The sequence below is a fragment of the Mesoplodon mirus genome (assembly GCF_964341445.2).
Source record: "Mesoplodon mirus genome assembly, chromosome: 4".
Lineage (NCBI taxonomy): Eukaryota > Metazoa > Chordata > Mammalia > Artiodactyla > Ziphiidae > Mesoplodon > Mesoplodon mirus.
The window spans coordinates 49,582,567-49,600,961 of record NC_138979.1 but is presented as its reverse complement, the minus strand read 5'-3'; the positions used below and the strand labels follow the sequence as shown (position 1 = coordinate 49,600,961).

General features: G+C 37.4%; 1 protein-coding gene across 4 annotated transcripts in view; it reads left to right on the top strand.

Annotated features, from left to right (window-relative positions):
- The window catches only part of SLTM (SAFB like transcription modulator), a 44,086-nt gene extending 29,358 nt beyond the window's left edge, over window positions 1-14,728 (top strand). For 3 of the 4 annotated variants that reach the window (XM_082620091.1, XM_082620094.1, XM_082620092.1), the window contains exons 10-21: window positions 1,330-1,479; window positions 1,691-1,794; window positions 1,885-2,051; window positions 2,528-2,613; window positions 2,824-2,987; window positions 5,389-5,569; window positions 6,308-6,432; window positions 7,258-7,428; window positions 7,969-8,283; window positions 8,397-8,541; window positions 12,005-12,165; window positions 14,040-14,728. In XM_082620091.1, the coding sequence (XP_082476217.1) occupies window positions 1,330-1,479; window positions 1,691-1,794; window positions 1,885-2,051; window positions 2,528-2,613; window positions 2,824-2,987; window positions 5,389-5,569; window positions 6,308-6,432; window positions 7,258-7,428; window positions 7,969-8,283; window positions 8,397-8,541; window positions 12,005-12,165; window positions 14,040-14,148 (1,878 nt within the window). In that variant the 3' untranslated portion in view covers window positions 14,149-14,728. The remainder of the gene's footprint in view (window positions 1-1,329; window positions 1,480-1,690; window positions 1,795-1,884; window positions 2,052-2,527; window positions 2,614-2,823; window positions 2,988-5,388; window positions 5,570-6,307; window positions 6,433-7,257; window positions 7,429-7,968; window positions 8,284-8,396; window positions 8,542-12,004; window positions 12,166-14,039) is intronic. The other variant, XM_082620093.1, reaches the window with a different exon arrangement.
- Window positions 14,729-18,395: the final 3,667 nt, after the last annotated feature.

Genomic DNA, 18,395 nt, shown 5'->3' with positions numbered 1-18,395 from the left:
CCTGCACATTAAGGAGGTTCCTGTAGATGTCAGATACAGAACACTGAGAATTGTGGTCCCATGATCAGCTGTGGTGTCTTTTTGGTTCTGTTTTCAACAATTTATTGTTAGAGCTGTAAAAACGGTATTTTGATGTTGGCCTTTATTAGGATTAAAACTATATTAGGAAACCATGTACTTATAACAAGGACCTTGGGCTTAAGAATTAAGCTGTTGTTGGGGCAAGGCAGCATTTCCCAGAGTTGAGATAAAAGCTGATAGCTACCAGCTACCCACACCTTACAGCCTCCTAAATTCCTTACGTTCCTCTTCCTGACACTGCGTCCCTGTTCCTATTTATTCAGCACTACATTGTTGTCTCTCACTTTTCTTCTCACTCATCCACCCCTGCCTTGTCTCTCTTAGCTATTCACTTTATAGAATTGAAATTATTTGTCACTTTTATATTGGTATACATTTTAAAAGTACATGGATGGAAAGTGTGTCTTTTTAGGGTGTGTTTTTAGGGTGTTTTTTAAAAAAATTAATTTATTTGTTTTTGTTTTGGCTGTGTTGGGTCTTCGTTGCTGTGCTCAGGCTTTCTCTAGCTGCGGTGAGCGGGGGCTACTCTTTATTGCAGTGCACGGGCTTCTCGTTGTCATGGCTTCTCTTGTTGCGGAGCACGGGCTGTAGGCGCGGGCTCAATAGTTGTGGCGCACGGGCTTAGTTGCTCCACCGCATGTGGGATCTTCCCGGACCAGGGCTCGAACCCGTGTCCCCTGCATTGGCAGGCAGATTCTTAACCACTGTGCCACCAGGGAAGCCCTAGGGTGTATTTTTAAGGTTGCTTTTTTACATGTGGCAGATTCTTTATTTTTGAAAGATCCATTATAGAAAAGTGTTAACACTTATCTAGACACTTTCTAGGAACTTACCCTTTTTGTTTTAATATCTTTAAGAGATTCAGGGTGGGCCTTTGATAGGGAAATTTTGACCCAAATCTAATTGAAAATATTATTTCTTTGCTTTCGTTAATTGTGCTATTACTTCATTGATGTGACTGTGTTTTGGCAATGTATTTGAAAGAAAAAAAAAGGAAAAAACTAAAAGCAGGTTAAATTGCTTTTTGACATTTTAAATTGTTCCCCTGAATATTTACTGAGTACTTACAGGCAAGGTAGATGGTGATCATAGAATAATATATGTCCTAAATTTATCCTTTATCCTGAATTTATACATCCTGAACATATCCTTTAATTTGAATAGTTTCCATTCTGAAGTTTAATCTATTTAGAAATGTATGTGGTTGTAAAGTTGTAAAACTTTCTAAAGTATAATCTCATTTTACAGGTTCTGAGTGCAAAGGTAGTCACAAATGCTCGAAGTCCTGGGGCCAAGTGCTATGGCATTGTAACTATGTCTTCAAGCACAGAGGTGTCCAGATGTATTGCACATCTTCATCGCACTGAGCTGCATGGACAGCTAATTTCTGTTGAAAAAGTAAGCTTGCTTAAGTGTTTATAAAAGGGAGGTTACTTTGAGGGCTAATAATTTTCAATTTAAAGATGTTACACTGGTGGGGAGTAGAATTAGGAATGATTTTATTTTTATATATTCATTTCTGTTTTCCAAATTTTCTACCATCAACATACTATTTACAAACATAAAAGTGTAACATTAAAACATATTTTTTTCTGTTTAAACCTTTCAGGTTAAAGGTGATCCTTCTAAGAAAGAACTGAAGAAAGAAAATGATGAAAAGAGTAGTTTAAGAAGTTCTGGAGACAAAAAAAATATTAGTGATAGAAGTAGCAAGTAAGGATTTATTTTGTTGATAAGCATATAGACTTTTTTGGTACACTGATGAAGTAGTCCTCATTTTGTTGTTTTCTTGCATGGGGTCAGGACACAAGCCTCAGTCAAAAAAGAAGAGAAGAGGTCGTCTGAGAAACCCGAAAAAAAAGAAAGCAAGGATACTAAGAAAATAGAAGGTAAAGATGAGAAGAATGATAATGGATCAAGTGGCCAAACTTCAGAATCGATTAAAAAAAGTGAAGAAAAGAAACGAATAAGTATGCTATGCATCTTTCTTCTCAATCCCTTTCTAATGCATCCTACAATTTAATTTTTACAGTGGAAGGGGAAACTTGAGATTACAATCCAGATAAATATTTAAACTTTGTTATTAGATGTCACTGTGGTAGAAAAGGAGGTCTAATAGACTGATTGTCTTCTCCTTTTCCACTCTTAGGAAACAGATGTCTTCTTCCACCTAAGCCCAGTTACTGTTAAATCTGGGCTGGCTGAAAATGGTCATTGAGTAATAGCTATGTAATTGATCTTTTGGTATCTCTAAAAGTATTTATGTTAGCAGATCAAGCTTTAAAAACTCTTTACCTTTAACTTCTCATAGAGTAAGTTTTTTACTTCATGTATTGGTTTATGAATATTTGGTTGTCTAAGAATTCAGCATTTTTACATTATATTTTCTTTTTTTACTGGAATATTTTTAGACATTTGCTTACCTAATTTTTTTCTTTCCTCTTAGGTTCAAAGAGTCCAGGACATATGGTAATACTAGACCAAACTAAAGGAGATCATTGTAGACCATCAAGAAGAGGAAGATATGAGAAAGTAAGTCTCTGAGACGGATGTTGTATACTATTCCACCTGTTCCCAAAAGAAGATAAGTCAGTATCTCTAACCATTTTGCATACTTCCATGCTAGAAAACCTAAGAAAAGGGGAATGTCATTACTCATTTAGGCTTTTTAAATGACCAGCTCAACTTGAAAAAACAAAATTATTTTAACTTGTAGTCCTGTTATAATTTTTTTTTCTACAGATTCATGGAAGAAGCAAGGAAAAGGAGAGAGCTAGCTTAGATAAAAAAAGGGACAAAGACTACAGGAGGAAAGACATCTTGCCTTTTGAAAAGATGAAGGAACAAAGATTGAGGGAACATTTAGTTCGTTTTGAAAGATTGCGACGAGCAATGGAACTTCGAAGGTAGGAAAAGAGTCTGTTTTTAACTATAGGTACATCTTTAACACTAGTTACAAACCAGATTTCTGGAAATTGTATTCCTACAGAAAGATATTTGTCACTTTTAAGAAATGCAGTAAAACCTAATGATTTCTTAAGTTTGCGTAGTATTTTACGATGTACAAAATACCTTTCCATCTATTATCTCTGTCTTGACAGTTCTGTAAGGTTAGTTATGTCCATTATATAAGTGAAAAAAATGGAGGCCCAGAGAGGCTAAATGACTCTTCCAATGCCACATGGCTAATGAGTGGCAGAGTCGGGACTCAGACCCAAGTCTTCTGACTCCAAGTCCAATGCTCTTTCCTCTACTCCAAAGCTGCCGCCATAAAAAACATGACTTTAAAGGAACAATTGATTTTTGAGATAGGATAGTCTCAATGTAAGCTATAGTGGTCAAATAATATGTTGACATTTTAGGGAAAACTTATTGTACTTTGAATTAGAGACCAAGTGAAGACAGATTTAACCCTGTGAACCTTTTTGTGTTCAAGCTCTGTCCCAAAGCAGGCATTCTTTTTAAAACAAAACGAGAACAAAACATTTCTATTTTTAGTGTCAATATCTCAACAGTTCATCATGAGTGCCCGTTTGCTTTCGTATATCAATTTTTGGATGCCACTTAAAATATTCTTGTGAAAGTGTTTCATAATATAAATTTCCAAATATTAACCTATACTGTCAAATGGTCACTTACCATGAAATTTCATCTGTTCATTCACAAGAGTGCTCCAAACTACCAGAGATACTTTTAGCAACTTAAATAATACTATGATTGCCGCACAGTTTACCTAAAGGAAATAACCCTTGCATTACTCAGAACCTTTGTTGGATGAGGTCTCAGCACGCTTAGCCTCCTGTTTAGAGGACCACAAGTTGAGAGGAGGGTGGGAGTGGGAGTTATTAGGCAGCACTCCTCAAACCCATTAGACCAGCACCCCTTTCATAGTAAACAAAAGAGTTGCAGCACCTTCTTTACTAATCTGAAACGAAATTGGTATATAATATACCTACCCATACAAATATACAAAAAATATCAATATAAAGCCTTAACTGTAATACGAAGGAAAAAATGAAAGTAATTTATAATGAAGCATATATTCCAGATATGAATGTTTAGGCATGACTCTCTAGAAGATCTAATGAAGTAGTCAGATGTTTGCACCCTTCTTAAGACTCAGTGAGAATGTGACAGCTACAAACACAGATTGATACCGGTTTGTCATATTGGTGAGTCAAATACCAGGAGTGTTGTTGACGTTATGACATGATATCTGAAATGGTGAACAACTCTTGGTGAAGTTCTCAAGAAAGTATAATTTTCCCTCTTACTTATATGGAGTTGCATTCCTGGAAACTTTAGTGTACATAAAACCACGCCAAAGCAGATGAACCTAGCATTTATTAAAAATTATTTAAGTTCTAGAGCTAGATTTTTTTCTCTAGAGGTGATTTTGTTTTGATGACATGAGTGTCCATTATGGTATTTGAAAGGTATATTAGGAGTGTTGGACAGTTTTTTGTTATACAGAACTATCTTGACTATTCCACGCGTCAGAAGATAATTTAGAATCCTTGGTCCCTTTCACTAATTGCTGGTAACCGCCCCATGGTCCTTGTGATAATTAAAAATGCCCCTCATATTTCCATGGGGGCAGTACTGAACCGTTGAGAACCACTGGGTTACTAGGGGAAGACATGGTGATAGACAAAATACACTGGGTGCCTTAAAGTAAGGAAATGATTTTTTTTAAAAAAACAAAAGCTGTTAAAAGTCTTAATATAATAACTTAATTTAGTTGAGCAAACATTTGAACTACCTCCTGAATCAAAGAAGCATGTTACCTGGAGCCATCTGTTATGGGCTGTGAACACTCCAAAAGAGGCTTTGAGGCAACCGTTTATTATATACAGCATTTGCTATAATTCATGCTGATGGTTATGATCCCAAGTTATCAAAAATAAGGCCTACCTAATTTTAAGGAGATAGACTGTATCCTATTTTGCTATCAAAAACAGTAGAAGTTATAGTTTTGTAAACTCATGTATGTAGAATATCTCCTTTTAAAAATGTTGATTAATTAATGGGCTGTTATAGTGGGATTTTTATTTAAACAGGAATCATGTAAGAGGCAACTACTCTATAAAATTCAGCTGTTTAGTTGACAGTCTTAATAAATAAGTGACAGTATTGAAATCTGTTTAAAGTTTTATTTTGAGTTCTCTTTCCAATTACATTAAAACTACTTAGAATGAGTTGAAGTTTAAAATTGCCAACCTCAAGGAAAAATACAAATTCAAAAGCTATTCTCTTTCACACAGTGCTAGCATAATTTAAGTATTTCTAAATACTGATTTTTGTTAGACGAAGAGAGATTGCAGAAAGAGAGCGTCGAGAGCGAGAACGCATTAGAATAATTCGTGAACGGGAAGAACGGGAACGCTTACAGAGAGAGAGAGAGCGCCTAGAAATTGAAAGGCAAAAACTAGAGAGAGAGAGAATGGAACGCGAACGCTTGGAAAGGGAACGCATTCGTATTGAACAGGTGCAGTCAGAAAATCTTTTCATCTTAAATAACTGACCTTTTTCAAACCCTGTGATTTTTTGCCCTAAAATTTGCTTTACATGTTGTAAAGCTTCTATAGAATAAGTTTAGCTAATGAGCATTTATTAAGTGTCCCTGAAAGATAACAGTGAATTAGGTGCTAGTTAAAAATACATTTAGTCATGACGTTGTTCTAGCCAATTGGTAATACCTCGAGCTCTGCAATATCATGGCAGCCTAATAGTCTGAGCATAGGACTATGAGTCCAGAGTAGTTGTAATCCAGGCTCTGTCACTATCCCATTCTTAGAAAATAACTATTTCCTTACATATTATAGTGGGAGTGATTTCCCAAGGCTGGAAGGAAATAATGCCTCTCTTTGCAGAATTGCATCCAAGGTTTTAAGGCACTTAATCTTCATACATATTAAGAACTGTATTTCTAATTCCCTTTAGGTGCTTTTGTTTAAAATTATTAAACTAAATCTGACCTTCCAAATTTAAAAAATTGCCAGCTTTTAACACCCAGTCTCTGTTAATTTTAATGTTGCAGAACAATAGTCATAGCTTAGATTGCTAATTACTGAAGTCAGAATTTTTTATTTGTCCCAGGTATGTGTTTTGCCTGGTGCTTGCCTATGATGGTTTCTTAATGACAGGATTAAAACAAAGTTGCATATATACTTACCTTATGTTTTCATTTTGCATTGGTTGGTTCTTCCTTCTATGTTGTCTGAAGGAAAGACGTAAGGAAGCTGAACGTATTGCTCGAGAACGAGAGGAACTGAGAAGGCAACAGCAGCAGCTTCGTTATGAACAAGAAAAAAGGAATTCTTTGAAACGCCCACGTGATGTAGATCATAGGTAGTTGCTTACTTTCTTTAACAGTAGCTTACTATCTTATTCCTTAGTCCAAGCTAAGACTAACTCTAGAATTGGAGAGTACAGGCACCCATCACTGGAGTAAAGGGTCATGATCAACAGGGATGGGAATGATTGCAGTATTGAATTGGACCCAGTGCATTGTCAAGTAGAAGAGTCTGCTCTTCTTTCTGTTTCCCTTCCTAATGCAAATGTTTTTCCACTATGACTGGAAATACATGGTAGACTTCAGCAATGGCTCAAACTCAGACCCATTTTGAAAATTCTTACAGGGTAGTGCAGATGGTACAGAAATCAAAGTCATAAATTTGGGAAGACTAAAATATAGATTCTGTATGTGTTTGCATTCATGGTTCTTAATAGATTTCAAAATACAATATAGTCATTTCTCATTATACATTCTGTGAGGTTTAGTTGATAGTGTTGAGAAATAAGTGGAGTGAATGAATTGTGCTTGGGACTGACCCCTCTAACCTTTCCAAAGTTAAATATAACCAAAAAGGTTGTATACACCTAGTTAGAATTTTATCATAAAATGGTATCAAGTGTTTATCTTATTTGTCTTTTCCATTTAGTAATTTGAAAACAAACAATTTTTCAACTATTTTCTTTCCTGTGAAATTCCTCTAATAACTACATGACTTTGTATAACAATAATTTTTTGCTAGCTTGTAACAATGTTTTGTCTTGAGTTTATTAGCCCTCTGTATCCACAGTTCCTAGCATGTGGTATGTATGACTCCAAGTAAGTGTTATTTGATTGTTGTAAAACTAATTTATATAAACGAGCAAATATTTCTCTTCAAGGCGAGATGATCCTTACTGGAGCGAGAATAAAAAGTTGTCTCTAGATACAGATGCACGATTCGGCCACGGATCTGACTACTCTCGACAACAGAATAGATTTAATGACTTTGATCACCGAGAGAGGGGCAGGTTTCCTGAGAGTTCATCAATACAGTCTTCATCTTTTGAAAGGTAAACAGATTATGTTGAAAAATGCTGTATTTGGTATATGAGCCTTGTTTGTGATAGTTTGGTTCTCTATTAAAATCTTAAGAAGTACAGGTCATAACTGAGTGTTCAGAACAAATCATATGTTTGGTTTTTGTATTTGTTAATGAGACTGTGATTCAGTATTCAAAATTAGTTTTATAGGCCACCATAACACAGTTAAGTAGGTTGGTTTTATCTTCTTAACCTTTAAAACTAAGTGGGAGTACTGTTAACTTTGGATGGGCCTCAACTGTGAAGAACAGTAAAATATCCCTCAGGTTGGTAGTGACTTGAGTGTTTGATGTAATTACCATTGGATGACAAAAAACCAACCTTCATGCCAGACATTTAGCTCAATTTAAAAGAATATATGTTATTATCAATAATTGTGGCCATTTTTGGTCGCCTTACCTTAAGTTAATTTTTAAAGAAGATGTTATTGTAGGTTATGCAAATAAAGTTAAGAAGAATAAGGCCAAGTAAGTACTTCTCAGGACCTGTGTTCCTTGTTTTGGATAACAGGCGAGAACGTTTTGTTGGTCAAAGTGAAGGGAAAAAAACACGTCCTTCTGCACGAAGAGAAGATCCAGGTTTTGAAAGGTATCCCAAAAATTTCAGTGATTCCAGAAGAAATGAGCCTCTACCACCAAGAAATGAACTTAGAGAAACAGACAGGCGAGAAGTACGAGGGGAACGAGATGAGAGGAGGACAGTGATCATTCATGACAGGCCTGATATCACTCACCCTAGACATCCTCGAGAAGGAGGGCCCAATCCATCTAGACCAACCTCCTGGAAGAGTGAAGGAGGCATGTCCACCGACAAACGGGAAGCAAGGTATTTGTGTAGTTGATAATGACTAGCTAATGGTGGTTTATAATGCATTTGGGTTTTTCAAAAAAAGGTATAATAGAGTTTGATTGTGTATGTTTTTGGATTTTGTTTAACAGAGTTGAAAGGCCAGAAAGATCTGGGAGAGAAGTATCAGGGCACAGTGTGAGAGGGGCTCCCCCTGGGAATCGCAGTAACGCTTCAGGCTATGGAAACAGAGAGGGAGACAGAGGAGTAATCACAGACCGAGGAAGTGGAGCACAGGTAAATGCTTATGCAGGTTTATTGTCAACTCTCCAGAAATAAATTTAAAGGACTTATGAGACACATTGTATCTGTAGTATCATTTGAGTGTGGACTAGACTAGATTAGAATGATTGAGAGTTTCTTGTGAAAGATCTTAATGCCTCTTGTATTTTCAAGTCAGTAGTTGAACATAGTAGTCCAGAGAAGCAGGATACTAGCCCTGAAATTTTTTTTTCCTTCCAGTTTTATTGAGATATAATTGACATACAGAAAGAACTGTGTAAGTTTAAGGTGTACAATGTAATGATTTGGCTTAGATACATGATGAAATGATTGTAGCCCTGAAATTTTTATTAAACTTCCTGAGAAAATTTGAGAATTGTTATATTTGGTAGATGAGCCTTCCTAATGATGACTGGCTTTATTTCTTTTTTAAGAAATTGAGGCTTTCAAACTGGATGGGAAATCTTGGGCCCCTACTTGTGTTTCCCTTTCACCTTTTCCTTTTTTTTGTTGTCTTTTTGGTTTATAATACTCTCTTTTCTCCCACTTTATTAAGTAGCTTAAAGTATAGAACTGAAATAAAACAGTTGTCTCTTTCTTGCTCTTTTATTTTTAAAGGTAGGTAAGTGGAATATTTTGTATTTGCCTTTTTTACTCTTGTGACACTTTATTGACTTGAATATTTTCTATTAAGAAGTTAATGAATCTCGACAGAGGACATCTCTTAGCAATACAAATGAGCAAAAACCTTTTACCTGATTTGAAAGCATTCTGTCGATGAAATACTGGCATAATATGGGTGGACGGTAGCAGAGATAGAATATTCTCTTAAATTACATACAGAAAAGAATTCTGAAGTGTGTGTGTATGTGTGTCTCCATCCTTAGGCCTGTAGTATACTCTGGTGCTCTGTTTTGTATTTGAATACATACTAGGTTTTGTAGCAACATTTTTTACCAGAAAACTTTTTAATCTCTTGGCATTCTAGTTAATACAACTATGCACTTTCCATTTCATACAAAGCATTTTTGAAACGGATTTGGGCCTGCTGGGATTTATTAAGTTTTAATGTTTCTAGTAAGTAGAAATGTTCAATAGATGAATTCATTGAGCTATTTATCCTGAATAGAACATTTAACATTTGTTACATAATCCAGATATTCTGCCTTAGTTAGAGTAAAATTTAAGTCTCATAGACTAGTGCCCTTGCATTCACATGCCCTTTTTGCAAAAGGTATCCTGAGGGAAGAGATCCTGTTCCTCCCTTGGAAATTTGGTTTCCATGGTGTTGGTCTATAAGCTGTTCTGACTGTAGTATTGGGTTGGCAAAAAAGTTCCTTCGGTTTTTAAGTACAAATAAAAGACACATTTTTCATTTTCACCAAGAACTTTATTGAACAACATATTCACCGTTTTGTTCCACTACCTTCTGCCATTTTTCAGGCAACTTCATAATTCCGTCTTCCCAAAACTTTTTATCTTTATGAGCAAAGAACTGTTCCAGGTGCCTTTTACAGTCTTCCAGGGAATTGAAATTTTTCCCATTAAGAGAATTTTGTAAAGACCAAAATAAGTGGAAAGCCGAAGGTGCAATGTCTGGTGAATACGGTGGATGAATCAGAACTTCCCAGCCAAGCTGTAACAGTTTTTGCCTGGTCATCAAAGAAACATGCGGTCTTGCATTATCCTGATGGAAAATTCTGTTTTCTATTGACTAATCTGGACGCTTTTCGTCGAGTGCCACTTTCAGTTGGTCTAATTGGGAGCAGTACTTGTCGGAGTTAATTGTTTGGTTTTCTGGAAGGACTCCCTTCTAATCCCACTATATACACATCACCTTCTTTGGATGAACACTGGCCTTTGGTGTGGTTGGTGGTGGTTCATTTCGCTTGCCCCACGGTCTCTTCCGTTCCGTGGTATGGTATCCACTTTTCATCGCCCGTCACAATTTGTTTTAAAAATGGAACATTTTTGTTACGTTTCAGTAGAGAATTGCATATGGAAATACGGTCAAGAAGGGTTTTTTTCACTTAACTTACGTGGAACCCAAACGTCAAAGTGATTCACATAACCAAGCTGGTGCAAATGATTTTCAACACTGGATTTGGATATTTTGAGTATGTCGGCTATCTCCCACGTAGTATAATGTTGATTGTTCTCAGTTAATGTCTCGACTTGATTGCTATCAACTTCAGCTGGTCTACCCGACCGTGGAACATCATCCAGCGAGAAATCTTCAGCACAATACTTCGCAAACCAACCTTTGACACGTTTGATCAGTCACAGCATCTTCTCCATACACCGCACAAATCGTTTTTTGTGTTTCAGTTGCGTTTTTACCTTTCTTGAAATAATAAAGCATAATATGCCAAAAATGTGGCTTTTTTCTTCCATCTTCAATATTAAAATGGCTACACAAAAATTCACCAACTTTGGGGTTTTTTTAAAATGCACACTGATATGACAGCTGTCACAATACAATCTAACAGAATTGTTTTGAATGAAGTTAAAGACAGCTAAGCGCCACTAGAGCCGTCCTACGGGAAAACCGAACAAACCTTTTGGCCAACCCATTATATCTCTGTAGGGCGCCTTCAGATTTCTGTAGGCTAAGTATCATAACTTTTGACTCTATTTTTCCCCGCAGATCCTTAGTTCTCTGCTTTTGTTTCTTTATGTTCACTATTCTTTTTTTTTCATAGTCATGGATGTAAGACCTTGTAAGAGCCATAGCACTAACTAGTACTGTGTACAGTAAGATGACAGCTCCTGTTTCTATGTGGTATTTTCATGTTGATCATATACCCCACCTTGATTTGTCTTAAGGTTTTGACCTCTCAGTATGCCTTCTTACATATATATAGAAGATCCAGGCATTACATATAGACCCAGAAATACTCAAGGGTCAAAAAGTACATGGGTGCTAGAAGGTATAGAAATAACAGTGCTGAATCATGTTCTGTCCTTTTCTACCTTTTCTACCCTGAAGCCTGAGAAGCTTCTTAGTTCAAAGTAGATAGAAACCTTTTTTCATATTATTCATTCTTTCATCTTCTCACACATCTTACTAATTTCCTTCTGGCATTAAAAGTATACCATAAGGGGCTTCCCTGGTGGCGCAGTGGTTAAGAATCCGCCTGCCAATGCAGGGGACATGAGTTCGAGCCCTGGTCTGGGAAGATCCCACATGCAGCGGAACAGCTAAGCCCCTGGGCCACAACTACTGAGCCTGCGCTCTAGAGCCCGTGCTCCACAACAAGAGAAGCCCCCGCAATGAGAAGCCCGCGCACCACAACCAAGAGTAGCCCCCGCTCGCCGCAACTAGAGAAAGCCTGCGTGCAGCAGCAGAGACCCAACACAGCCAAAAATCAATAAAAATAAAACAAATTTAGCAAAAAAAAAAAAAAAAGTACATCTTAAGTAAATTGGCCTGAGGCTGAGTCTGTCCTGATTTTTCTTTTAATATGTTATTTTTTAGCACTATCCTGAAGAACGGCATGTGGTTGACCGCCATGGACGGGACACAAGTGGACCAAGGAAAGAATGGCATGGTCCACCTTCGCAAGGGCCTAGCTATCATGATGCAAGGCGAATGGGTGATGGCCGGACAGGAGCAGGCATGATAACGCAGCATACAAGGTAAGTAGTTAATCAGTTAAGACTTTTCTGCCAGCATGCAACCAAACCTTTTTCCTTTTCCTTAAAGGTCATTATAGTTTCTGAGAGATTGAATTGCAACTAGTAACAACCCTAGGTCTGCCCAGATATTTCCTCATATTAACCCAAAATCCCCAGGACAGCTGATGTTAATTTGTGAGTTAACGTTCCTCATTGTAAGTTAATTGATTGACATTCTGGCATATCAGTCTCGATACAGGTAGGTATGTATGTCAGAATCCAGTAGATAATGAAGCTTTTTAATTTCATGTTGGAACCATCTTCTTGTTCACTATCATTCTGAAAATTCCTAGAAAGGAAGAAGAAACTGAAAGTATGTTCTGCTTCCTCCCTTTTAAAATAGGTCTATTAAAATTTTTGGACATTTATCCCAAAGCCTGTTCAAATGCTAGGAGATGAGCTTTATTTTCTCTTCATACCAACATCCGTTGTGGCCCTTCAGCTGGCAAGTGTTTGGCCTCTCTCTCTCCCATGCCCTTTTTTCTTTCCCATTCATCTGTCTTAGAAGAGACAGTGGCTTGGCTCAGTGATCCAAGTTACTACTCTTCTATTGGTTGCTTCTAGCCTCAAACTTAAGTGACTGTTTACTATACTTGTGCCCTGCACAGCCTCATCACTCATTCTGTCCTTGGTTATTAAAGGTCACCAATACCTTTTTTCTTGACAAATATAGATTCCTTTATTTTTTTAGTTCTTGGGCTCCTTGGTGGTTAAGCACTGTTGCTTTTCCTTTTTTAAAACATTCCTCTGTTTTCTAATGTACCATAATTTTCTTTTCTACCTTTTTAATTTACTTATTGGCTCCTTCACACGGTTGGATTTTAGATACTATTTTTTATTTTTAGCTTTATATCATGATCTCCATGTAAATGCTTGGAGGTCTCCATAAATTCAGGGTCACAAGCAAACTCATTCCTCTGCTGTTTAAAACCTTTATGTTTCAGTTGTTGTCTCCAGCTTCTTTTGATTTGCCATTGCCAGACTGGGCCTCATCTTTATCTTTCTCCACTCCTAGCATAAATTTCTAAGTATGGTTCAGCTAAAAATATATATTTGTGGTAGCTTTGTCTTCCTGCTCATTTCAGCTTCTATCAGATCTTCCCAAATGAGTGTTTTCTCTCCTCCTTTTTTCACGTTATTTCTAAATTTAACTGTTGGGACTGTTTTCTTACACTGTTTACTTGCTCCAAAACTACAGACAGCTTCTTTAGGTTACAGGATCTAATCCAGATTCCTCAGCCTGGCATCCAAACCGTTCTGTAATTTGGTTTTATTCTACTTAAACCATTTCACCATGGGTTTTTCGCTCCCAAATTTGTCGTAGGATTTTGGGGTGGGTCTTTATTCCTGTATTATCCGTTCGTACCTACTGTATTGCATTATACATATAAAAGAAATTCCAAAAATATTTCTTGAATGATGTCCTGTAGTTCAGAGGTTCAAGTTCCTAGTTGATGCTGATGCTGCAGATCTGGGGGCCACACTTTGAGAAACACTGCTCCAGTCCATTCATTCACAGACCATTAAATTGCTTACTAAGAGGCAGAGGCTTAGACGTGAGGTTGCCTGAGTTGAAATCCTCACACCACCATTTATTATCAGATCACCAGTGTGATCCTGGGCAAGTTACTTAGCTTCTAGATCTGTCTTTCTTCATCAGGAAAGTGGGGTTAGTAATGGTACATACCTCACAGGACTGTTAAAAAGAGTAAATTATTTAATATGGGTAAAGTACAAAGAACAGTGTCTGTTAAATGATAATCACTTTTTAAGTATTAGCTGTAATTATTTGTTCTTTTATTCTCTGACATTTTTTTCTTTTAAACCTTTTTCAGTAATGCATCCCCAATTAATAGAATTGTACAAATCAGTGGCAATTCCATGCCAAGAGGAAGTGGCTCTGGATTTAAGCCATTTAAGGGTGGACCTCCACGACGATTCTGAAAATTAGCTCTCTGCCACGGTTTCAAGATAATTTATTGAAATCTCCTGTAAACTTTACTTGACTACTTATGAAGAGGACCTCTGACTTGCTTGAGATTTCTGTCAGACTTTTTCTTTTTTCTCTTTTTTTAAAATTTAACATGATTGCTTCTCTCAATTTTGGAGAAGATGTTTAAATAGTTCTGTTGTAACTTTTAATAGTTTTGTGTATCATTCAACTTTTTTTCTTGCAGCACCAAGACACATTTGAAAAGATAGGAATCAAAACCATTTTAATTCTGTGTGAATATAAAGCGTAGTTTGCAGGTGTGTGGTCGTAGTTTAATTTCCAGCATTAGCTCTGTGGTGTCAGGCTCTAGAGTTACTTCTTGTCACCAAGCATTTTCAGCCTCCATTTTGAAGGCTGTTTAAGCTTAAAAAGTCTGCTGTTTAATTTTTAGAGAATAAGATTGTTCCTTGCATTTCTGAGTATTATGTAACCTATTTTTGCAGAAGGTACTGTTACATTAAGTGCATCTGTGTATCCTGGTTTTAAAAAATGTACTCTTTTTTGAAATAAACCTTCATATTCTGTATAGTTGCTAAAGCGTTGAGAACCTTTTTAATTGTAAAATGAGAACCGATTTTCAGTTTAGTGTAGCAGCACACTTGTTCAGGTTTGCATGGTATGAAACCAAATAGATTACTGAAACCTTGGCCATGAGGTTTGTATCACTGAGGTTCTTAGACTGAGTTGTGCAGGTAAGTGCACTTTTAGGTAATCTGCACTGTTTGATGGGTAAATTCCATCTCTGGGAATTGTGTGGGTATTAATGTTTCCATATTCCCAACTATGTTGAGAAGTGGAAAAAAAAAAAAAACCCAGGTTCTAGATTGGTGAATCAGTTGGGTTTTGTAAATACTTGTATGTGGGAAGGCATTGTTGTCTCTTTGTGAAAATAAAAATCCACACCTGGAAGTGTATGTGTCTTTGTTTCCAGCTTTTTAGGTGTTAGTCCTCCAGCCCTTTTCCTTACTCCAAGTAATTGACTAGGTTTAGAACTTTAACAACAGACTTTTGGTTTTTGTTCCTAGGAAATAAGTCTAACTTTGACTCTTCATCTCAGTAGCTGGGCAGCACACTTTGTTGAAGTGTTGGAACCTTAAGCACTAACCTTACTGGTTTTTTTCTTTAAGGCATCTTTTCCAGGAAAGTCCTTCAAGGTAAATTCAGAATAGCGCCTCTTAAAGCCTCGCATATTCCTTCATATAAATCAGTGATGAGTAATTCAAATGGTCTAGATTCTTGGAAAACTCAGCAGTCTGTATGCTCGTACAGAGTAGAAGATGGGTGCCAAGGGATTGCTCTGAGGCCACCTTTTGATTTGAGCAGGAGTCTTTATAGAAGTTCTTGTAAGTGTCCCTGAGTGGATATGGCTGTGCCCATGAGATGGCTCAGACTTCTGAGTGCTGTGGGCAGCCAGGGTACCCTTGTCTTTGACTCTTTGGGGGAACTGGCACTTTTTGTATTGTTCTGGATTTCATACCCTTTTCTTCCCTTCCTAACTCTATAGTTGTGGGAGCAGGTGATTTTGTGTGGGTGTGTATGTGTGTGTGTGTGTCTAGGGGTCTATTTCTTCATGTCCTGATCCCCTCTGCACTTTGTAGAATGGCACAGTGGAAGCCTCAGTATGTATTGGAGTGAACTAACTTCTACTCTGCCTCTCTTTGTGACTTTGGGTCTCTGTGTCACTTCTGATCTTTTTTCCTCATTTGTAGAGTGGAGCTATGCTTACCACAAGGGATTACACAGTTGCTAACATTTATGTGCTGGGCAGTGTACTAAGCATCTTAAGCGCATTGCTTGCCTAATACTCAAAAGAATCCTACTAACTGTAAGTAACAATTATTGTCCTACCCGTTTTTCAGATGGGGATCTGAGAAGTAATCTCTTAAAGTATTAGATCTTTGATTTGTTATAATCTCTTCTACACCTACACTGAATGGTACAACAGTCTACAGACTGGTAGGTAGTTATTTTTTCCTCAGTTTGCCATAGTATAGCATTTTCAAGTTGAAAAAAAACAACAAAACCACCTTCTGAAATTTTGGCATTGAGTTTGGGAGTAGCCCTTAGGGTTCAGGGGCACCAGTTAGTAGAGATCTGGCTGGCTAAGGATCAGTAGTGAAAACCAGTTTTAGAGATTTTGTAAAGGAAGATGGGTGCCTCAAAACCAAGGAAAAGGAGAAAATTTTGTTACTCTCCTTATACTTGTTGAGCAATCCAAAAATGTTTCAGCAATCCAATAATATAGAAGGTTTCAGTGATTTAGGGAGTAACAGCTTACAGTGGTTCAAGAAAAAGCCCGCACTGAAGTCAGAAACTACACATACCCAAAATAGTTGTAAAAGAAAAAAAAAAACCTTCAGAGTTGCATAGAAAAATTTAGAAACCCTTCTGCCTATGTTTGTATCCCTTGCTAGATTGTCACTTAACTCAGTTCCTCCATACTTAAGCCTGTTCCAACAGTTAAACATTTACTGAATCCTTACTGTGAAAATGTCAAATGACTTGCATTTTTTCCAACTTCGTCTAATCCAGCTCCTTACCTAAAGATGAATCTTTTCCAGTACCTCCAGGGCTTGATTAGCTTTCCTCTCAGGGCCTCTGATCTAACATGTTCACCTACCCCCCGCCCCCCCCCCCACAAACTAGCTAATCCTCACAAACATTTAGTCACTATCTTCAAAGTCCGTAAGGCTGCCATACATAAAATTCTCTTTCCTACATCACTTAAACTGCCTCAGTCAGCAAATACTGCCTATTTTTACCTGCAACGAATTGTTTTCTGAAATCCTTAAGTGCTTCCTGCAAAATAAGCTATCTTTCCTTTCTCTGTTATACTTAGCCCTTCTAACCAGGCTTAACGGTCAGGTTCCAAACAGTTAATTTTCACCTATGTATTCTGTGCTAATTACCTTTGTCTTATGTCCACACCTCCAAGCGGCATATATTTTTCTCTTCTCTGTTTTAAACCTTCAAATTATCACCTCATCTCCCTTGGAAATAAATCTAAAGTCTTTGGAGTTGCACTACTTCTCTCACCTCATTTCCTGCTACTCTCCTTGCTCACTTTGTTTCCATCACATTGGCCTCTTATTGTTTCTTGAATACAGCATCCCGTCTCTGGCCTTTTGCATTGATTCCTTGATCTGGAATGCACTTCCCCCACATATCCACATATCTCACTTCAAGTCTTCATGAAAATGTCATGTTCTCAGTGATGCCTTCCCTGGTATTATATTTAAAACTGCCACACTCTTAGCCCACCCTCAGTATTCTCCCTCCCCCTTCCCATCTGACATTTATCATTTGTTTCTTCCAACTGGGCTGTAAGCTCCAGGAGGGCAGCAATTTTTGTTGGTTTTTTGTTTTCACTGCCATATCGTGAGCACCTGGCACTTAGTAGCTTCTCAATATAATTGTCAAATATATGGAGAATTCAGAATTTGTATAGAAGGGGCTTAGGGGCTGTAGTCTGGTAGGAATGGGGGTTGGGGTGGGGGTCTGGGCTTTATCTTGAAATTGCATTGGTGTAACCAACACACTTTTCTAAGAAACCTTGAGAGTATCTGGTGAGAATTGAGGTAAGGGCTTGAGGACGGCCAAAAGCCTCTCCAAGCCACCCTTCGGAGAAGCCACCAGTAAGAAATGGGACCATTTAGAGACAGGCTGCCCAAACCATCAGATGTAAGCCACAGAGATGCCTGCCTTAGGCATGAATATTAGCCATTAGATATCTTTGCTCCAGCTCCAAGCTCACCAAATCATATATTTGCTTCCCACTTGGATTTGCCAATGGGGTTAGGAAGCAAGAATATGAAATCTGCTCAATAGTTAAATTTTTATCGGTTTATTAGAGACTGCCTAAGTACATCAAAAGCTCAAGCAGTAACCAGTCATTAGGATAAAGACAGTTTTCCTTCTCTAAAATTTCTAATGACATCCATCAACATATATTAACTCATTAATTTACTCATCATATGCTGCCAGGCATTTGGGAGATGGAGTGGAGCGGAGACAGATCAGATGCCATGACAAGTAAGATATATGGTGCATTCCTTAAGTATACGATAATAAGACAAAATTCTAAAATATTATTCTGTAAGATAAGGAACAATTGAGGTTGAGAATCACTATGGAGATATAGCTCAGAGTAAGAAGGACCAAACGCTCTTTGAAGAGCAGCTGAGAATTTTATGAGTAG